The following is a 23,438-nucleotide window of genomic DNA, read 5'->3' as shown; positions in this document are numbered from 1 at the left end:
TTCTATGGCTAGAATTATAATAATTAGGGATGTAGCGGTATCATAAATACCGCGGTATTTCCGTTTCAAAGTTTTCTCAATAATACCATGATGTGTGACGGAATCAAACGAAAACTTAGTGAGTGTAAATTTTTTCTGGCGTTTTAGCATTTGCTCGGTCTGTATATAAACTAAATCTCCCAGAATCCTCTGCGCAGCGCGGGACCGACAAGTTGGGGGCGTTGAACACTGTGAGCAGTAAGTGAAGTGTGTTCATCCTTGTCGTAGATAAAGGAATTGTTTTTTGGACATCAAATCTGTTCATAACTGGTTGTGTTATGTTGCTAACAAACAAACAAACAAGCCCAGGCCAAAATCAACCAATCAAATCAATCAATGTTTTTTTATATAGCCCTAAATCACAAAAGTCTCAAAGGGCTGTACAAGCCACAACGACATCCTCGGTACAGAGCCCACATAAGGGACGTCGATGTGAATGACTATGAGAAACCGCATATGTGGGTAACCCCCCCTCTCTAGGGGAGACAGAAAGCAATGGATGTCGAGTGACATAATATTGTGAAAGAACAGTCCTTAATGGATCTAACATAGTCGTGAGAGTCCAGTCCATAGTGGGGCCAGCAGGAGACCAGCAGGAGACCATCCCGAGCGGAGACGGGTCAGCAGCGCAGAGATGTCCCCAACCGATGCACAGGCATCGCACAGCCAGCACTTCATCCATGGTCACCGGAACCGGAATAACCCGGCGAGGAGGCAGAGGAGAAAAAAAAAGAAACAGCAGATCAACTGGTCTAAAAAGGGGGGTCTATTTAAAGGCTAGAGTATACAACATACTTGCCAACCCTCCCGGATTTTCCGGGAGACTCCCGAAATTCAGCACCTCTCCCGAAAACCTCCCGGGACAAATTTTCTCCCGAAAATCTCCCGAAATTCAGGCGGACCTGGAGGCCACGCCCCCTCCAGCTCCATGCGGACCTGGAGAGTCTGCATGGAGCAATGTTGTTGTAATATATTGAGTTGGAGGCAATAAACAGGCGAGGTGATGAAGTACGTCTCTTTACTGTAGACTTCAGAGCAGACTCACACACTTGACGTCAGGTGCGTAACACCACGTAAATTGTTGGCCAACCAAAAAGTAACCCCAGTACACTATAGCCAACATTCACCAGGAGATGGCAACAGACAAACATAGATCACCCAAACAACCCAACCAAAAAATGCAGCAGCTCAATTAAAAAACTGTACTTAAGCCATACTTGCCAACCCTCCCGGATTTTCCGGGAGACTCCCGAAATTCAGCGCCTCTCCTGAAAACCTCCCGGGACAAATTTTCTCCCGAAAATCTCCCGAAATTCAGGCGGACCTGGAGGCCATGCCCCCTCCAGCTCCATGCGGACCTGGAGAGTCTGCATGGAGCAATGTTGTTGTAATATATTGAGTTAGAGGCAATAACCAGTCGAGGTGATGAAGTACTGTACGTCTCTTTACTGTAGACTTCAGAACAGACTCACACACTTGACATCAAGTGCGCAACACCACGTAAATCGTTGGCCAACCAAAAAGTAACCCCAGTACGCAATAGCCAACATTCACCAGGAGATGGCAACAGACAAACATAGATCACCCAAACAACCCAACCAAAAAAATGCAGCAGCTCAATTAAAAAACTGTACTTAAGCCACATTCTTTTTTTTTTTTAGTACTGAACTCTTAACCCTCATTTGTAAACAATAGCATGCTTATTATACAAACATTATTTGTACATCTTTAACACAGATTTTTATACTGTCTTCAGAGATTCAGTTTTTTTGGTGGTACTCGAAACCTTTCTGGGTAACTGCGGATCACTGGTGGGGTTTTTGTTGTGGGTGATCTGTTTTCTGATGATGGCAACTCAGCAGCCCTTGAATCTGGTTCAATGATGAGACTAGTTTGTGTCTGACTCACTGATGGTGCTGGTGATGGAACTGAAACAGCACTGTCCAGTTGTACTGATGGCACATTTTCTGCAACTGGTGGAGACTAGATAACTGGCAGTCTCTCCATGTTTTCTCGCCATGGTAACATGTGATCCACATGCACTGTGTGCTAGAGATGCGCGGTTTGCGGACACAACCGCGGAGTCCGCGGATTATCCGCGGATCGGGCGGATGAAATTAAAAAAAATAAGATTTTATCCGCTCGCGGGTCGGGTTGGGCGGATTAATTAGATTTTTTTTTTTTGCGGGTGGCAGTTAAACCAATTCCCCGAATGCAGCTGAGATAGGCTCCAGCACCCCCCGCGACCCTGAACAGGACAAGCGGTAGAAAATGGATGGATGGATGGAAATATATATACATAATATATATACATAGTTAAATGTTGTTACCCACATACGAAAAACGAGCAGGCACCTGCAGCATATGCCACAACAGAAGAAAAAAAAAAAAAGAGATGGACACTTTTACGGAGCGGAGAAGGGACGCCTCGCCGGGGTCCGGGACCGAGGCCCCTTCCCCCGAGAGGGCCCCACCGGGAGCCGTAGCTGAGGCGATCCGCGAGAAGGGCCCGACGCACATCCAGGGTCACTACCGCGCCCACCGCACCGACACCCCGCCTCGTCCGCTTTCGCCGCGGCCGGCGTCACGCGCAGCAGGTAAGCAGCTTACCTGCCCGCCACCCCCGTGGCCGGGGGCTCGTAACATGGGTCACTCCGCACGCTCCGCCCGCGCAGCTTACCTGCTTGCCACCCCTGTTGCCGGGGGCGCGTAACAGGGGTCACTCCGCGCGCAGTGCGCTCACGAAAGGGGTGGGGCTCACCCTGGTTGATATAGAGAGCAGGACGGTGGCCATGGAAGTCGGAACCCGCTAAGGGAGTGTGTAACAACCCACCTGCCGAATCAACTAGCCCTGAAAATGGATGGCGCTGGAGCGTGGGCCCATACCTGGCCGTCGCCGGCAGCGAGACGCGCTTGGAGGTGCGCTCAGCGCGGCTCCCATATGATTGCGCACTGGTGTGCGTCTGGGTCGTGACAGCGTGGCACGCGCAAGTCTGTGCTGCGTTGGATCAGTCTCCTTTCTTTAACAGGCAAAAGCTTTATAACCTCACCATACCTGCCAACTTTTAAATCAGAAAAACCTAGTAGCCAGGGTCCAAGGGCCGCAGGCCCCGGTAGGTCCAGGACAAAGTCCTGGTGGAGGGTTCAGGGCTTCGCCCCCCGACGCAAAATGATTATTAGCATTCAGACAGGTTAAAATGTTGCTAAAACCATCACTTTTCTATCAGTCACAGTGACTTTTCAAAACAAAAATATTACAGCAAAAATCATATGGGTTGATTGACATGTTTATTCTGTAAGCTAACTTCAATAGTTTGAAATTATTTTGACAGTTAATGCCAGTTATCCTGTCAACCTTTCACAAGACTTCAATTTGTTAATTGAAAGTATAAACAGTATAAACACTTTTTACAGTAAACAAATGGTAAAACAGTACTAAACAATTCCATAAAAAAAAAATTGGTGTCATTATTAACTTTCTGTCCAAGCTTGTATAATCTACTGCCTTATTCAATTGTAAAAAATATTCTGTGCCTAAAATTCACATTTCTATCACAATTATCATACTGTAAACATGGTAAGCTAACTTCATTAAAATTAATAGTCCTGTCAATAGCATGGAATTACAATTCAAATGCAGTTTTTTTGTAAGCCTTTCAAAAGAATTCAAAATATGAAAAATTAATGAAAATTAATTTAAGCCATCAGACACTTGAAAAGTGGCACATCACATCTCTAATGTAATCATTTTAACTTTTCAACAGAAATAGCACTGCAAAAATATTAAGGACATACTTCTGTATTTTGGTAGTTATGCTGTCAACATTTAACAAGATTTCTTCAACTTGGACTTGAAAGCATAAATAGTATAAACACTTTTAACTTTTAATTCCAATAGATAACATTGGTGTAATTACCTTTTTGTGGCTAAAATCCAAATTTATTCTATCAGATTGATCATACTGCAAAAATGATATGGTAACTTTATGATAAGTTTACTTGAAGTGGCATAAAACACTGAAAGTGATTGTTCCTATAACCCCTTTGTTTCAAATGTTTGCTTCACTTGTGGCAGTCGGGCACCAGCATACCGTCTTTGACAACTTGAAGTGGCATAAAACACTGAAAGTGATTGTTCCTATAACCCCTTTGTTTTAAATGTTTTATGCCACTTGAAGTTGTCAAAGACGTGCTGTGAAATACAGCCGACAGGATTGCGCACCAAACACGAAGCAAGGCCAAAGTGCATGCATGGTGCAGGAGAACAAAGGACTTCTTTCATTTAAGGTTTGTGATAAACCATCAAACTCATTCGTTAAAAGGACTCTATAGTAATATAAAGCGAGTTTTTCTGGACATTATCATGCAAGAAAAGTTTATTTTTGGGACCGCGATCACCGCGTAATGATTTTTAAAGGTTGCATTACAAACATTTAACTGTCCCATGTGATCAGCCAGTGCGATTGGAAGTCCATGCTCAATTATTGCCTCCGTAAATAAAACTTCGGCATTTATCACATCCAAAGAATCTGTTTGGGCGACGAAAAACGTTGAAAGTTTTCCACTTGTATCGCTAGCAACGGCATTAGACTTGTGTTTTTTTGTCCCAACATGGTCTTTTACATCGCTAATTCCTTCGTGTCCGATCAAAAAATCTTGTCTGCACAAGGTGCAATTCGCGTAGTTTTCACCCTTTTTTTTTTTAATTAATGAAAAACCGTATTTTTTATCACTGCAACCGTAACCCGGAATAGGTTGATGAAAACCGTACGAATTACGGGAAAACCGGAGTAGTTGGCAGGTATGCCTCACTAATGCCTTGCATCGTCTATATTAGATATATAACAACGGGCGGGTGCGGGCGGATGGCGGGCGGGTGCGGTTCTGATCAAATGTTACATCGGGTGGATGGCGGATGGTCGACGACTTTCTGATGCGGTTGCGGATGAAATAATTGCCTATCCGCGCATCTCTAATATGTATATATATATATATATATATATATATATATATATATATATATACTGTATATATATATGAAATACTTGACTTGGTGAATTCTAGCTGTAAATATACTCCTCCCCTCTTAGCCACGCCCCCAACCACGCCCCCACCCCACCCCGACCACGCCCCCCCACCCCTCACCTCCCGAAATCGGAGGTCTCAAGGTTGGCAAGTATGGTATACAAATGAGTTTTAAGATGGGACTTAAATGCTTCTACTGAGATAGCATCTCTAACCGTTACCGGGAGGGCATTCCAGAGTACAGTTCAAACATTAAGTATCTTGTCTTTGCAGTCTATTCAATTGACTGTAGGTTGAAAAGGATTTGCAAATCATTGTATTCTGTTTTTATTTACGATTTACACAACGTGCCAACTTCACTGGTTTTGGGGTTTGTACAATCAACCAATTTATGACCGAACACCAACCGATCCACACTACATATATATCGATCTTTAGGCTCGCCAAAAAATGTATGCACATCTCTAAAGTTGAAATCGGTTATTGGTTTGTACCCATTAATTTTTACACCCCTAGTACCTATGTATGGGCGTAAGTACCTTTGTGTGCATGTATATATGTTATAATAAATGCACGTCTGTATGTATTTATGCAAGAAAAATTCTGTTTATATGCGTATGTATGTGTGTTTGTATACACAATATATATGTCTACCGGTATGTGCGGGAGCCAAAGTACGGCCCCAGCCACCCAAAGAGCCAAACCCAAAACAGCAGGTGCGGTACCCAGGGAACAAGGGACCACCGGCCTCAGGCAGGCAGGCCGGCCAGTGACGGGCCCACCCTGTTACCAAGCAGGCCAGTGGCAGGCCGTAGACAGACGCGCCCGGCAGAGGACAGGGCACGAGAGAAGCAGGAGACAGCCAGCCCCCAAGCAAGCGAGAAACCACACCCCATGCGGGCAAAAAGACGGGACGCCCCGCCCCGAGGGGCCCAGGGACTCCTCGTAGCCAGACAGAAAGACCAACCTGCCCCACACGCAACTGGGCCCCATGAGTCCAACCCTCATCCCCCAAGAGAACACGGTGAGGCCCGCCACAGGCCTCCCCACCCAAATCAGCCGCAGCAGGACCGCTCAGCACAGGGCCACGGGAACCACCTGCTCTATACCTGCAGAGACACCAACGATGGAGATGGAACATCCAGCAACTGCCCTGGTGAATTCTCTACATGAAGAAAGAGAAAAAAGGGAGGAAATTTAAGGAGGAGATCACAGACATGCCGACACACAAGGTCACTACCTAAAAGCAGCTAGCTGCCATGCAACACCGCAGAATACAATGCAACGCACTGAGGTACCACGATAGATGCGAGACGAGACCCAGCAGTCCCCAACCAAGACGGGCATCCGGAAGTGTGTGGATAGCATGATCCAGGGTCCCAGGCATGCAGCCCGGCTGCAGTAGCACAAGACACTGACCCATACAGGGCAGGCAGGCACTGGGAGTGCCCCCAAACCCCACCCAAAGGAAAACTAAAATATAAATATATATAATATTTCGGTCCCCACCCCTGTTTTTCAGTGTAAATGAACTGGACTGTTGGCTTTTAAAAAAAACATTTCACCAACCTTCTAATGTGCTTCCTCTATCTTCCATTCTGTCAGATTTATATTGTTCCTCAGGCAGCCATCTTCAAGATCGAGGGCTTGGAAGGGCTGGAGGCAGAGGTCGCCCTTCTAAATAATATGCGGGTGTACGGCACCATTGTTCTGAGCTTCATGGCTCTGGTGGTGTTTGTTGGGGTGAAATATGTCAACAAGCTGGCACTGGTCTTTCTCGCCTGTGTCATCCTCTCCATTCTAGCTGTCTATGCGGGAGTCATTAAAACCGCTATTGACTCACCTGTCTTCCCGTAAGTAAATTGACATTTTTGAGGATTTTGTGGTCGCACAAGTATGTGACAATTACCCTCTTTTCTCGACTTTCTCTGCAGGGTTTGCCTCTTGGGAAATCGCACTCTTGTCTCCAAAGGCTATGACGTCTGCGCAAAGGTCGTTGAAATAGACAACGACACAGTAACCACCAAACTATGGCGCTCGTTCTGTGATTCTGAGTACCTCAACGCGACCTGTGATGAATACTTCATCAACAACGATGTCACTGAGATACAGGGCATTCCTGGGGTTACGAGTGGGATCCTGGCAGGTAAATCTGTGCCTCAGTTGTCATCACATGACCCATTTAAAAAAAACATAAAATAAATCCAGCTGACGTTACGTTCATCTTCTAGAAAACCTGTTTGGCAATTATCTGGAAAAGGGGGTAATTGTGGAGAAGAGAGGACTTGCATCACAAGTAGATCCAGACACTTCTGCTACCAGCACCAACCGATTTGTGCTTGCTGACATTACCAGCTTCTTCACACTGCTAGTGGGGATATACTTCCCATCCGTCACAGGTTAAAAATACCATGGAAGTTGACACGATTGTCTGATTCTACAAATTGCCAACAATAGTTGACACTACTCTGTAAACTACATTAAGGGCCTGGTCTACTAAGATCCAAAAACCATGCGATAAATAATGTGTGCAAACTCTAAAATTGAGTGTACTATTAGTGGGCGTGTTGGGGGTAATCTACTAAGACTTAATAAGCAACTAATAACAAGTGCAAAAGTGGTACAGGCCATATTATTTAAATGAGCACTTTCTGTGTACTACCAGCTGTGCTCAAGGAGACATTCCACATTCCCTATATCATATGCTCCAACGATCCTACCTGTGCTGTTTCGTTATATATATGCAGCACACACCACCTTTTCTGGACTATATACTGTAGAAGTAAGAGCTACTGGCATAACCTACCTTTAGCACGCCAAAAGTGCATTATGGGTGTTGAGATTGTGCGTCTGGAATAATTTAAAAATGCATTAAAATGCATGTTGCAAGAAGTTTTTCCATATAGGAGATATATATAACTCCTATATGAAAAAAGATTTACGGCATAAAAGTTAGCTAGCAGCTATAAAATTCAAAAATGATTGCTGACAATATGTCTATAATTAGTTTTATTTGTGACTGTCAATTTATGTTGACACAGGCAGTAGGATTCTCTCTCCATCATCTGTCTTTGCAGGGCGATCACCTCCTTACCCACAACCATTTGTGCGCAATTTTGCCAGTTTGCACGCACATTTCAATTGTGATAAATACTGTATTGACACAAAACAGCAGTCACAAAACAATTTCAGTCTTAACAAATCACATTGCGAGTGCAAAATGAATATATTTGCATCCCCACTTCCCAGTCTGGTGGGCGTTCTGATAATCAGCATATGTTCTACATATATAGTACATAAACATTGACACACTAAATGGATTGCACTTGCAATATATTGCTATCGTATTTAGGAGAAACAATCCTCTGCACACAAGTTTAGTAGATCAGCTTTGCATGCGCTGTTCTAACACATGCAAACATCTAGTAGATCAGGCCCATAATGTGGTAAACATTACACATTATGGTACTTCCCACTGGCTCTCTTTGACATGTTTTAGATAGTGCAGTGTGCCAGTTAAAATATGAATCTACAGTATTAAAGTATTACCAATGGCTTGGCAAGAGTTCAGCGTTTATAATGAAGCGTTTTGCCAAACGCACATTTGCATTCACATGTACGTAAAATTTGAAGTGTTTTAGTCTTTCTAGAATATGCAAAAACTGCACAGTGGAAGGCCCAAGCCAAGACATGTTAGTCATTTAATTTCTGAGTAAATTAGACTGTAAGATTTGTAGAAGGAATACACCATTTGAAAGTATGCTTGTGTTAACAGAGAAAATGGTTGTTGTTCATTTTTACATTTTTGTTCATATATTTACAGTATATTACAACTATTTTAAAGGGTGCTTTTAGAGGGGACATTGTTCCAGAGAAATCCTTACTATTCTAATATCCTAAATAAAGCACAACTTCTATATTTAGTGGTAATATAAGGCTATATAAAATGTTAATGGTAGGTGGTCAATTGTTGACTTTGGTCCTCGCTCCCATTACAGGTATCATGGCAGGTTCAAACCGATCTGGAGACCTGCGTGATGCTCAGAAGTCCATCCCTATTGGCACCATTGCAGCCATCACCACCACATCTATTGTGTGTATCCTTCAACAAATCAGGCAGCGCCCATAATCAGACACAAAATGTATTTAACACAACAGCCATATCATTGTTGTGTTGTTTCATCTCAAACATGTCTACTGACATATTCCTTAGACAGCCCAATCAGATATGTCCTGTGTGGTGCTTTTTGGTGCCTGTATAGAGGGTGTTGTATTAAGAGACAAGTAGGTATCACTTTTGTTTTTTGTTATTAAACCTAGAACTAATCCTTGCAAAGTCAGCACTACCCTTTTATTTTAGCTTTTTGATTTGTCTTCACGTCTCAGGTTTGGTGAAGGTGTCAATGGTAATTTGGTGATTGGGACCCTGGCATGGCCCTCTCCATGGGTCATTGTAGTTGGCTCATTCTTTTCCACCTGTGGAGCAGGACTTCAAAGTCTGACTGGAGCTCCACGTCTCCTACAAGCTATTTCTAGGGATGGAATCATACCATTTCTTCGAGTGAGTTGATTCGCTGGTAGTCAAATACCGTATATTACCAAATAAACGCCCTTGGGCAAATAACCGCTCATGTTCTAATAGCCGCCCGGGGTCTGACCCCATTTTGTGAATTAACCGCCTCTTCCTAATAACCGCCTATGTCCAAATAGCCGCCCATGGGCTGTTATTTGCATAATTTAGATTAAAATGCTACTGGGGTTACGTTTGCTGCAGTATTATTGTTTTGATGGTTTTATAGAGTACTTGGTTCCATTATTTTATTTTTCCTGTATGCTGCTTTATTTGAAACTTGGAGTACTGTAGCCTTTATTTTATTTAAGTGACAGTATTATTGTTCTGTTTTGATGGTGGGTTTTATACTTGAGTACTTGGTACCATAATTTTATTTTTCCCGGTAGGCTACTTTATTTAAAAAAATTATTTATTTTTAGTATTGGTATTCTATTTGACAATTGTTGCACTACTGCCACATTGAGGCCTTGTTGATCTCTTGTATTTTGATAGCCTACCTCATGTTGATCTCTTGTTTTTTTGTTTGTATGTTTACAATAGGTTTTACATTTAAAGTTTTTTGAACGAAAAAAAAATACTGGACAGTAACCATTGTAACCAAATCATGGCCTGGTGCAGGCTGGTGCAAAAATAAATAAAAGCCTTGTTCAAATAACCGCCTGCTTCTTTTAAATGCCTGTCTCCAAAATCGATTTTGTGAAATAAACGCCCGGGCTACTATTTGGTAATATACGGCACCTACTTATAAAAAATACAAATAAAAAGTCACCAAAGCATACGCCAAAGAAATCAACAAGTCTTTTTTCTAGAAAAGTTTAAAGATATGACTGATCAGTTCCCGTTGTTAATGCTGCAGGTGTTTGGACATGGTAAAGCCAATGGAGAGCCTACCTGGGCCCTTCTGCTCACGGCTGGAATTTGTGAAATTGGCATCATTATCGCCTCTTTGGATGCAGTGGCACCAATCCTTTCCATGTAATTTCACTGTCAATCATTGCGTACAGCAATTTCACTGTTGCACAGGTCTTACTGCTATGCTGTACAACTCCTCTTTCTTGTCATCTGCCCGTGGTTTTCAGGTTCTTCTTGATGTGCTATATGTTTGTTAACCTTGCCTGTGCTTTGCAAACTTTACTGAGGACACCAAACTGGAGGCCTCGCTTTAAGTTCTACCATTGGTGAGTTGCAATATTTCTAACTTGAAACAACAGTGATGATTTTACATCCATTAAGGTAGATGTTTCCTATCAAGGCAGGCAGGATGACTATAAAATAAATGAGATTTTTTTAAAGAAAAATACCAATTGATTGTGAATAACCTGGACAAAGCTTGCAATAGTACATATTTTTGTATTTTGATTCACAGACCTATATACATTTGAAGTATTTAAAGGGTACAGACCAGGATAAAATTGTTGTTCCCCTTCTGTGAAAGAGAAAAATCCTCAATGGTCACTGAAATAACTCAAAAGTAATCATTACAAATGTATTGGGATTTTTTTTCAAAATGCATATTGATGATCTGCAAAGTGTCTGGGAGACAAATCTGAAGCTTTTGGCAAGTCATACCAGCTTTATTTTATAAAAATGAAGCAGAGTGAAAAGAACACTTCAGTACTGTGAAAGATAGAGGAGCCTTGGTTATGTTCTAAGGCTGCTTTGCTGTATCCCATATGGAGTGCATTTGATCTGAGCAATGAAGTGTGTTGACCATGCAGTGTCAAAAGCTTGCTCTCAGTCACAGGTCCTCCAATAGTCAATAACCCAAAACAAACTCAGACAAAAACTCAACTCAAGAATGGCTAAGGGCAAAACATACTGTATGTAGAACTATTCTCAACGGACCCTCTCTGAACCTTAATTTAAATCAGATGGAACATCTGTGGAAAGATCCCAAACATGCAAACATGCATTCCGGAGAATCCTGAGATACCTGAGAGAGCTGGAGCGGTTTGCTCATTGGGTCTGGTCCACAATACCTGTCCACAATCCAATCCAATCCAATCTACCTTATTTATATAGCACATTTGAACAACAAGAATATTTCCAAAGTGCTGCACAGCCATGTTAAAAACAATATTAAAAACAATATTATGCTCCACCAATGACTGAATAAAAACAAAAAATAAATAAATATAAAACCAATATAAAAATAATTATGATTAAAAACGATTTTAAAGGGTAGAACCAATTAAAACGTAAAATAGTAAATAGAAATCAAAATTTATTTAAAAAAAAACAAAACACAGAGGACAGAAGACCACACAACTCACGTAGTGTTAAAAGCCAAAGAATAAACACATGCAGGAGTCCAATTGAGAGTTACATGAAGCACTCAATTGCGAAAACTGTTTCAAAAGGTTATGCAACTAAATATTAGGTTAAGGGTGCCATCCATTTTGTCATTAGTTAGCTTTTTAACACTTCTATGTAACCACAATTCAAAAGCAAATTCTGATTTACATTTGTACAGTTTTAATAACTCTTTCCACTTTTGTTTGTTTTCAACTATTTCAGCAAGTCCGATTTTGGTGTATCAACAAAATGAATCCATCAAAGCAAATTCTGATTTACATTTGTACATTTTTAATAACTCGTTCCACTTTTGTTTGTTTTCAACTATTTCAGCAAGTCCGATTTTGGTGTAGGGCAGGGTATCAACAAAATTCATCCATCCGTTCATCTACTGTCATTATAAAAATAGTTCTGCAAGATAATTCTCAGTAGTATGAGAGGAGGAAATTGGAGCACCGGTAGCCTGAATGTGTCATAAAACTGTATCTGCAGGCAAGTTGTTTTATGATTCTGGCAGAAATTCCCAATTTTATTCAAATGCAATATCTTCTCTCCCACAGGGCTCTATCATTCCTGGGTATGAGTTTGTGCCTCTCACTTATGTTCATCTGTTCCTGGTATTATGCCATTGTTGCCATGGGAATCGCCACATGCATCTATAAGTACATTGAATTCTGTGGGTAAGTTGTCATCATATGATGAAGCTGTTACTTAGCATATCTGGTAAGATCTGCTTAAATAAGTTAAGTTGAGTTAAGACTGTTGGTTATGTTTCTACACCACACACTTGCGTAGAGGGAGTGGCATACCGGTAGTATCACTTGTTACAAAACAGCTTGTTTGATTCTGGTTGTGGTTAAAGTCATGGTAATGCCAAACTGACTGTTTCTGTAACACGGTTAGTGTGAATGGAGCATACTTTTGTAGTTGTGTGAATGCCAAAATGCTTTTCCGCATTATTTTTCATCTATTTATTGTGTGAATGCCAATAAGTTTTACTGTAATTCATTTTTTTCTTTCTGCTTCTTATCCCACGGCTTTCAAGCAATTTTAACTGTTCCACCATTGAAATGTTTGTCTTAGTCAGGACAAAACAGCTATATGTTTATTAAAGCCGAAACATTCCTACATGATTTTCCATAATATTAAACAATACAGTTGGTACTCAGCCCACCATTCTCACTTACGTTTGCCTTTTTTTTTCCTCCCTAAAAATAACCTTGAATGTTCAACATTATCTGAAAATATATTTGTTGTGGTAAAAAAAAAACAATTTATTTAGTCTGAAATTAGCAAAAATAATAATAATAATACTTTCGCAGAAATGCCTTCTGGGTAATGCTGTTATTTTAGCCTGTTGCATTATGAGTACACAGTGACAGCATTCTTTATATTTTGAGGAATAATAACTTGTATTACTCATATATACAGTGCCGGCCCAAGCCTCCATGGGGCCCTAAGCAAAATTTGATTTTGGGGCCCTCTATTTCTGCCAATAATATATAAATAATATATAAACTCATTGCGGCTCTGGCAGTGTTGTTTACATTATCCTATTGTCAGCCTGGCATGTCTTTACAAATGACTTGTCATTTATAAAGATATGGGGGTGGCCCAGTTAAGAACATAAATAATACCAATGAATGAACGAATGATGTCCAGAGTGCCACATATGGTTCCTAATCTTAAAATGTAGAAAACATTCAGCTACAAGAGTGGCCTGGGGTTGAACAGTCCAAGTGATAAAGCTTTGTATTTACAGTAAAAGTGTCATCTTGTCTCATCAGTCTTGTACATATTAGTCTTTAATTACTAGTTTATATTTTTAGTTAATTGTTCATATTTAATGTTTACTTTGTACAAAGAGAGCGCAGTCTACTGAAGTTAAATTCCATATGTGTTAAACATAACTGGACAATAAAGCTGATTCTGATTCACTTTATTATTTTTGGTAACAAAAACCTGAAACAGCAATGTGCAAAAATGTTGACCTTAAATTGTGTTTTTGTACTATAATATATCTTTGATCATTTGGAAATCATCAGTCAGACTCGTACATGCAAAAAATAAAAATAATTTTTTTTTTGTTAATTGCTTTTGGGGGCCCCCTGGTGGCCGCGGGGCCCTAAGCAAGCGCTTAGTACGCTTATGCCTTGGGCCGGCTCTGCATATATATCATATATATATTACTAATTAGTCTCTCATAACTTTAATTTAATGACTGTGAGATGTGTGCCTTACGTATTGAGAAGTTTCAGATAGCCAAACAAGTCCATTGAACTTAATTTAAGCAATAATCCAACATTAACATGTGCAATGCATTATCTTTGAAAACTTACAGATTTGGGCTCCAAATGCCATCATTTGGCCAGAGATGTCTGTACTTCCCCTACTAATATGGGTTATAGTTTCAACTTTTTTTCCCCCTAAATGTTATCTTGTTTGCAAGTAAAGGTTTCATTTAATTATGTAACATATTTCATTGTAATAAAAAAGTTGCTTTAGATCCAAAGTGAGCTGAAAACATAGTAATGTTGCAGCATTGAATTTATCTTCAATGGTTATGGCTCCCTTTAAGAAACTAATTTGGACAATAGTTTGGTAACTAGGCTATTTGATCTAGTGCAGGGGTCGGCAACCCAAAATGTTGGAAGAGTCATGTTGGACCAAAAATACAAAAAAAAAATCTGTCTGGAGCCGCAAAAAAATTAAAGCCTTCTATAAGGGATATAATGAAGTCAATACATGATATAAGTGTCTTTATTAGCTATATTAGCTTACTATCAAAATGATAGTTTAAGTTAAGTTAAGGAAATTAAATGAGCTCAAATATACCTACAAACAAGGCTAGAGATGTCCGATAAATGCTTTAAAATGTAATATCGGAAAATATCGGTATCGTTTTTTTTATTATCGGTATCGTTTTTTTGTTTATTTCTTTTTCTTTTTTTTATTAAATCAACATAAAAAACACAAGATACTCTTACAATTACTACACCAACCCCAAAAATCTCCCTCCCCCATTTACACTCATTCACACTCATTCACACAAAAGGGTAGTTTCTTTCTGTTATTAATATTCTGGTTCCTACATTATATATCAATATATATCAATACAGTCTGCAAGGGATACAGTCCGTAAGCACACATGATTGTGCGTGCTGCTGGTCCACTAATAGTACTAACCTTTAACAGTTAATTTTACTCATTTTCATTCATTACTAGTTTCTATGTAACTGTTTTTATATTATTTTGCTTTCTTTTTTATTCAAGAAAATGTTTTTAATCTATTTATCTTATTTTATTTTATTAATTTTTTAAAAAAGGACCTTATCTTCACCATACCTGGTTGTCCAAATTAGGCATAATAATGTGTTAATTCCACAACTGTATATATCAGTATCGGTTGATATCGGTATCGGTTGATATCGGTATCGGTAATTAAGAGTTGGACAATATCGGAATATCGGCTATTGGCAAAAAGCCATTATCGGACATCCTTAAACGAGGCATAATGATGCAATATGTACATGCAGCTAGCCTAAATAGCATGTTAGCATCGATTAGCTTGCCAAATATGCCTGATTAGCACTCCAAACAAGTCAATAACATCAACAAAGTTCACCTTTGTGCATTCGCGCACAGCATAAAAATTTTGGTGGACAAAATGAGACAAAGAAGGAGTGGCATAAAATATGTCTTTCTGTAGCATCGTTGAAGAAAGTTATACATGTAAACAAACTACGGTCAGTTCAAGGACCGCCAAAATTAGTAGGACAAAACAGCGCTCACCAAATACTCTCATCAGATAAGCATGTTTAATATAAACAGTGGGATTTCTAACAATTAGGAAGGATTGTGTCATGTTTGTCCCCCTACAGAAACCATATTAAAACAAAAATATATTTTTCCCCCATCTTTTTTTATTTTCATAAATTTAAAAAAAAAGCTCCAGGGAGCCACTAGGGCGGCGCTAAAGAGCCGCAAGTGGTTCTAGAGCCGCAGGTTGCAGACCCCTGACCTAGTGGATAATGCCATACCTTTCATCCGAGTAATGTGAGTTTGAAACCCGGAAGGGGCCAGTTGAACAATTTTTTTTGGCAATTTCACATATTTGAGTCAAATAGTTTAATTCAAACTTTTACAACATTTATCATTTCTATATTCATAGTACATTTCAGTACAGTTTCCGATCTTTAAGATTCAAACCATTTCATAGTAAAACCGTTTCTATCATTCAGTATACGTTCCACTAGCAGTTCAGTTGAACTTCAGTTCTTTAATTTTCAAACCATTCCTACTGTTCTTTCAAACTTTTTTCAAAATTAATTCTGCAGTCCTTCAGCTTTTAAATTCAGCTTCAGCAATGATTGGGGCATTCACACGCAATTCCTGACATAATTGCATAAACTCAAGTTCTCAATCTGCTTCGTTTTTCGGACGTCTGCAACTCCCACACTGTCCACGTTGATTCCATTCAATCATCAAAATGTTCAGCACATTGAGGACATGTATGCTCTTTCAACAAACCTTTCCAAAAATTACCTGTTTTACTGAAATTCATAATTTTCCAGTATTTTCCCCCTTTTTTCCATCTGCTTCTTCTCCTAAATCTTTCAACCAATTTTAATCGTTCCACCATTATAACATTTGTCTCAGTCAGGACAATGATTCTATTCATTTTTGTAAGCCGAAAAATTCCCAGATTTTACGGTATTCATGATGCAATGCAATGCAATTGGTACTGATTCCACCATTCTCACTTTCGTTGACTTTTATTTGTTCCTAAAAATAACCCTGAATGCAAATAAATGTTCATTATCGGAAAATATATTTTTTGTAGTAAAAAAACATTTAGTCTGAAATCATTAAAAGCGCAATACTTTCATAGAAATGCATCCTGGGTAATGAAGTCATTTTGAAGAATAAAGAATAATCCCCTTTAAAGACTCATCTGCAATATGTTGTCTTATTTAAGCTATATAATATACATTGGACTTTGCTTGTGTAATATACTCTATGTGAAACTTCACATTTAGGAAATCCTATAATAGCAGGGAATCACAGAAAATGTAAAGTAATACATACATTGTGTCATTTCTATGATTTGAAGAAGTGAACACAGTTTGCTATTGTTTTGAGGAGGACAACTTTATCTCCCCTATCTATATAAGTTATGGTGTTGACTTTTTTCTCTAAATGTTAGCTTGTTTGCAAGTAAATGTTTTATACAATCAGATAATATATTCCATTATAAAAAATATGTTAATATATCCCAAAAATGAGCTGAAAACGTATCGTTGCACCAAGGATTCTGGGTAATTAGATGTCATGTTTAACGGCTGAATCGTTCCCTTTAACAACCACAATCAGGCAGAATCTTGACATCTCCGCTGTTTAGCCAAAAGGACAAAACACATGCCTTACTACTCTGAGCAAGGTGGGTTCAAATCTCAGAAAGGACCAAAAGAATAAATCTTTATTAGAAATCTTACATCTTTGAGTCAAATAGTTTAATTCGAACTATTACGAAATACATTTGTTATTTCTATAGTCAAATTATGTTTCAGTACATTTTCCGATCTTTAAGATTCAAACCTCCATCCATCCATCCACTTTCTACCGCTCGTCCCTCTCGGGGTCTTGGGGGTTGCTGAAGCCTATTCCAGCTGCACTCGGGCGGAAAGCGGTGTACATATTCTGCTGTATTTTTTGTACAGCAGCATTATTTTAGTTGTATTTAGATTCAAATATAGCCTGTTTTTGTCAAACCATCTCTTTAATGTATATATTTCTGTTATTATTTTTATTAGCCTAGGTGTGTTCTGTCCTGAACAAAATGCGGTTGTAGTATCTGCAAACAGTAATCAAATCAAATCAAATCAACTTTATTTATAAAGCACATTTAAAATTTACCACAGGGGTAGCCAAAGTGCTGTACAATGGGCAGGTTAAAAGATAAAACGAGTACCGAGCAAACACAACACAACACAAACAGAACACGATAAAAAATAAATAAATAAAATAAAAATAAATAAAAACATCAAAACATAAAAACAGGTTCACAGCAGGTGTATTATGGGGCGCCATTGCAGGATGGATATCACTCAGTGTTAAAAGCCATGGAATAAAAGTATGTTTTTAAGAGAGATTTAAAAACAGGAAGAGAGGAGGCTTGTCTAACACTCAGAGGTAGGTCGTTCCAGAGCTTGGGAGCAGCAACGGCGAAAGCTCTGTCACCTCTAAGCTTCAGCCTTGTGTCAGGGACCGTCAACAGCAGCTGATCGGCTGATCTTAAGGATCGGGTGGGGCAGTAATGCTGAAGGAGGTCGGAGAGATAGGTTGGCGCTAGGTTGTTTAGACATGTAAAAACAAATAAGAGGAGTTTAAAATTGATTCGATAACGCACAGGGAGCCAGTGAAGGGACGCTAAAATAGGGGTGATGTGCTCACGTCTGCGGGTCTGTGTTAGCAGACGAGCAGCAGAGTTCTGCACGAGCTGCAGGCGGGCGAGGGAGGCCTGGCTAATGCCAACATACAGGGCATTACAGTAGTCAAGACGAGTCGAGATAAAGGCGTGGATTAATTTCTCAAGATCATGTCCTGATAGAAGCGGTTTCACTTTCGCTATTTGGCGTAATTGATAAAAGCTTTTTTGAACGACGCTGCTGATTTGTTTTTCGAATTTAAAATCTGAGTCGAACTTTACCCCCACGTTTGTGACACAGTCGCTGAGATACGGGGTCAGATCTGCCGAGGTCAATGTTGGGGGAGGGAGAGCGACTTGGACCGAACAACATAACTTCTGTTTTGTCTTCATTTAGGCTCAGGAAGTTAGCTGAAAGCCAGACTTTGATGTCATGCAGGCAGTCAATAAGACGTTGAACCGTGTTATTTTGTGCCATGGGAAAATAAATCTGGCAATCATCGGCATAAAAATGAAATGCAATACTGTACTTCCTAAAAATAGAACCAAGGGGGAGAAGGTAAAGCGCAAATAAAATTGGGGCAAGGATTGAGCCCTGGGGGACCCTATGTGGTAAAGGAGCTGTGGAAGACATAAAACTGTCTACTTTTACACAAAAACTCCTGCCGGTTAGGTACGACCGGAACCAGTTTAGTGCGGCGCCCTTAATGCCCACACAGTTCTCAAGACGAGTGATTAAGGTGGCGTGGTCGACGGTGTCGAACGCAGCAGACAGATCTAAAAGCACCAGGACAACATATTTACCAGAATCAGTTGACAGGAGGATATCGTTAAAAACTTTTAGAAGCGCTGACTCTGTGCTGTGGAGGGCTTTAAAACCCGACTGGAACAGCTCAGTGATACCATTATCCTCTAAGAAGGGCAACAACTGACTGTAGACAACCTTCTCTAATATTTTGGAAATGTATGGAAGATTAGAGATAGGTCTGAGGTTAGAGAGGAGAGAGGGGTCGAGGCTTGGTTTTTTAAGTAGAGGTCGTACCACTGCATGTTTAAACTCTACTGGAACTATTCCAGAAGAGAGGCTGCTATTGATAATGTTAAGGACACTTGATCCAATAGTAGCAAGTACCTCCTTAAACAGGCGAGGTGGGAGGGCATCTGCAGGAGAACCAGAGGGCTTCATATGACTAACTGTGTTACTTAAAAAAGAAAAGGACACCGGCTCAAACTGATGGAAAACAGAAGAGAAATGCAGAGGAACAGAAGGGTCATATGAAGGCTGAGATAAACCGGCTCTAGTTGACACAATTTTGTCAGTGAAAAAATTGAGACAATTTTCACAGAATTCAAAAGAAGCATCAAAACCAACAGATTTGGGAGCATCAATGACAGTGTTAATAGTTTTAAACAGAACTCTGGGGTTGTTACAGTTAGAAGATATAATCTGAGATAGATATATATTCATTTCTGCGTTTACAGTCATCTGAAAGGAAAACAGGCTTTCTTTAAAAATGGCAAAGGACACATGCAGCCTGTCTTTTTTCCATTTTCTCTCTGCTCTTCTACATACGCGCCTGGCAGCCCGAGTGACGTCATTCAACCAGGGCTGAGGTGTGGCTTTAGAGCGGCGGCACTTGAAAGGAGCGATCGTGTCCAGTGTTTGTACACAAATAGAGTTGAACCCAGAAACCAACTCTTCAGTATTCAGACATACAGAGGCTGCAGAATTATCATCACAAAGAGTCGAAAAAAATTGAGGAGAACAGAGCAGGAGACGAAGAATTAAACATGCGAGAGCGTTGGGGCGCAGCGCACAATTTAACCGGACACTGCGTGGGAATATCAAACAGGATCGGCATATGATCAGAGAACACAGCGTCGCAAATGTCCAAATTAAAAACACACAAACCATACGAGAGCACTAAATCGAGTGTATGCCCGCGTTCATGTGTAGAACCACACACAGACTGTACAAAGTTAAATGAGTCGATTACATTCAGGAAGCTCCTGGAAAGCGGCTTGTCTGGACAGCAGGTGTGAATATTAAAATCACCCACAATAAGGACACGATCATATTTGGGCAGGATTTCAGCCAGAAATTCAGAAAAGTCAGTTATAAAGTCTTTGTGGTACTTGGGTGGTCGATAGATGACGGCACACAGGACGACATCAGAAAGACCCAGTTCAAACATGCACAGTTCGAAGCTTGAAAAGGAGGATTGCAGGCGGATCTGACGGCATTTAAAGTCATTTTTAAAAACGACTGCTAATCCTCCTCCTTTTCGACCGGACGGCCGTGAGGAATTAAAGTAGGAACACTCCGGAGGCAGAAGTTCATTAAAAGGGGCGGACTCACCGGCTCTCAGCCATGTCTCCGTCACACAGAGGGAGTCCAGTCCGCGGGAAGTGAAGAAATCCTTCAGGATAAACGTTTTGTTTGTCAAAGATCTTGCGTTCACAAGACCGAACCTGGCGGGGGCCAGCACGTCCAAGGCCGCAGTTAATCCGGGTGGGGCCCGACACACAGCCCGCAGGTGGCGGGAATCCACCCCGCGCCTCCGGGGGCGGGGACAGCAGGAGCGACGGCGGCAAGCCTATTCCTCCAAACCAACGGTAGGAACAAGCCAGGAACCGATGGGATCGAGCGAGCGTGGGTGCAGGAGGAGACCGGAAACCACACCATTCCTCCTTCGGGAAGCCACGGGAAGCCGGGCCAGGAGTGCCCTAACTTTCACCAGCTGGCCCTCACCTTTACCGCGGCGCCGGAGACGCTCCCGCCGGGGGAGAGGAGCCAAGGGGCGGGAAAGGAAGGCAGGAATCCGGCCAGGTGTAAAAGCTGACTGGGACGTCGAAAAACCAACGTCGAAGTTGATCATATCAGTGGGAGAGGGGCAAAGATCCAACAGTGTTTGGCGGTCATACACAAGCAGTGAGCTGACAGAGACGAAAATAGACGCAAACAACACAAAAACGAACAGAGCTGACAGCGAGAGACGGCAGGCCAAAGCACATACTGGCGCCATCTTGGTCGGTCAATGTAGGTCGAAAAGCTCAGTACTACCTTCAACGAGTAACTTCATAAGTCGTTTATGGAGAATGAACAATTGTGGTCTCAGTATTGACCCATTGGGTATGTCGCAATAAATATGTAGAGCTGTAGACGTGTGTTTGCCGAGCTTCACTTATCGCTTTCTATGTAATGTAATTTTCAATCATTACAAAGAAGAACACACGGTGATTCTTGACAGTGTGGTGGAGAATATACGACACATCATATGTTAATGAATTGAAATTCTGTGTGACAGAGCTGAGAAGGAGTGGGGTGATGGAATACGCGGCATCTCTCTCAGCGCGGCTCGATTTGCCCTCATGAGGATAGAGGAGGGGCCACCACACACAAAGAACTGGAGGTGAATAGAAAACATATGTAACTTTTGTTCTAAGGATTTTAGGGGTAATTCAAATCCCCCATCAAAATAATGTACTCTATAGTTGTCATTTGTGTGTATACTTCTTTCCCTGGTCAGGCCTCAGATTCTGGTTCTGGTCAGTATGGATGGGGAGCAGAACGTAGAACAGCCTCGTCTGCTTTCTCTAACCAATCAGATGAAAGCAGGGAAGGGCCTTACCATTGTTGGCACCTCCGTTCAAGGAAAGTTTCTGGACAATTACACCGAAGCCCAAAGAGCAGACCAGGTCTGTTATATTAAGCACACAATGTGTTATAATGTCTAGACATTGGCTTCAATGCATTGTAATTTTGCAGTCTTTGAGAAAATTGATGGAGACAGAGAAGGTTAAGGGATTCTCCCAAGTGGTCATATCCTCCAATTTGAGAGACGGGACATCCCACTTGATCCAGGTTGGAGGACTGGGAGGTTTGAAACACAACACTGTGATGGTCAGCTGGCCACGTAACTGGAAACAGCCTGAGTACCACCAACAGTTTAGAGACTTTATTGGTCAGTTACAGTTACTACTTTGTCCACTATTGTCCTTTGTTCCACATAGTACACTTTTTGCTAGTCTTTTCTTAGACTAGCAAACAAGAACCATGATACACATTCTGAATTCTGAATTTCTTGATAATCTTATTTATCACAGCACATGAAATACAACTTACTTCACTAATTAATATGTATTTATTTTTTTATCTTATTACTCATGGAGTATATTGTGAATGAATTGAGAACAGGAAGTGCACAAAAGTGTTAGCAACTGCTATGTAAAGGAAAAGGGGTAGGATTAAATAAGCTCTGCTTCATCCTAATCTTTTCAAACATGTTGAAAAGAGAAAACTGGAAATTGTGATGTATCATGTTGTAATTGTATGCATGTTCGAAATGAACTCAAACTCAAAACATAGCCTCTTCTAATACAACTAGCTTAATTGAGCAAACATTCTGATAAATAATACTCCAAGCATATTTTATTCCCTAAATAATAATATAATACATTTCTCTTATTACTCTGCAGAAGTTGTAAGAGAGACCACAGTGGCCAGTTTGGCTCTGTTGGTTCCTAAGAACATCTCTAGCTATCCATCCAATGGAGAGCGCTTCACAGAAGGACACATAGATGTGTGGTGGGTTGTCCACGATGGAGGCATGCTGATGCTACTGCCCTTCCTGCTGCGTCAGCATAAGGTGCCACATACAAAACAGTAAAATATTTTGTAGGTTGAATGTGGATGTTTAAACCGGATCATAAAGTCCCATGCACCACTGTTGTTTTATTCTGTAGGTGTGGAGGAAATGCAAGATGCGCATTTTTACTGTGGCTCAGATGGACGACAATAGTATCCAAATGAAAAAGGATGTCATTACGTTCCTTTATCACCTGCGCATTGATGCCGAGGTGGAAGTGGTGGAGATGGTGAGACTAATAGACAGTATGTGTAACAGTGTCAGTATTATTTTCTATTTAGTTTCATTTGCGTCGTACCAATTCAGAGAAAACAATGTGGGGTCATTTTATTTGGCCTGCGAAGGGTGGCTTCCCAAATGTACATTAAATGGTAAATGGATTTTACTTGTATAGCGCATTTTTACCTTCAAGGTACCCAAAGCGTTTAGA

At 40.7% G+C, this 23,438-nt stretch overlaps 1 protein-coding gene across 2 annotated transcripts in view; it reads left to right on the top strand.

Annotated features, from left to right (window-relative positions):
- Positions 1 to 23,438, top strand: part of slc12a5b (solute carrier family 12 member 5b) — a 71,435-nt gene that overhangs the window by 40,425 nt on the left and 7,572 nt on the right. For both annotated transcript variants that reach the window (XR_009817489.2, XM_061981471.2), the window contains exons 7-20: positions 6,670 to 6,917; positions 6,999 to 7,210; positions 7,296 to 7,463; positions 9,063 to 9,161; positions 9,291 to 9,348; positions 9,451 to 9,625; positions 10,494 to 10,612; positions 10,717 to 10,815; positions 12,493 to 12,612; positions 21,668 to 21,772; positions 21,890 to 22,058; positions 22,129 to 22,324; positions 22,839 to 23,008; positions 23,106 to 23,237. Coding sequence is in view for 1 of the 2 variants with exons in the window: in XM_061981471.2 (XP_061837455.1) it covers positions 6,670 to 6,917; positions 6,999 to 7,210; positions 7,296 to 7,463; positions 9,063 to 9,161; positions 9,291 to 9,348; positions 9,451 to 9,625; positions 10,494 to 10,612; positions 10,717 to 10,815; positions 12,493 to 12,612; positions 21,668 to 21,772; positions 21,890 to 22,058; positions 22,129 to 22,324; positions 22,839 to 23,008; positions 23,106 to 23,237 (2,070 nt within the window). In the remaining variant the exon portion in view is untranslated. The remainder of the gene's footprint in view (positions 1 to 6,669; positions 6,918 to 6,998; positions 7,211 to 7,295; positions 7,464 to 9,062; positions 9,162 to 9,290; positions 9,349 to 9,450; positions 9,626 to 10,493; positions 10,613 to 10,716; positions 10,816 to 12,492; positions 12,613 to 21,667; positions 21,773 to 21,889; positions 22,059 to 22,128; positions 22,325 to 22,838; positions 23,009 to 23,105; positions 23,238 to 23,438) is intronic.

The sequence above is a fragment of the Nerophis lumbriciformis genome, linkage group LG01, assembly GCF_033978685.3.
Source record: "Nerophis lumbriciformis linkage group LG01, RoL_Nlum_v2.1, whole genome shotgun sequence".
Lineage (NCBI taxonomy): Eukaryota > Metazoa > Chordata > Actinopteri > Syngnathiformes > Syngnathidae > Nerophis > Nerophis lumbriciformis.
This window is presented reverse-complemented; position numbering and strand designations above follow the sequence as displayed.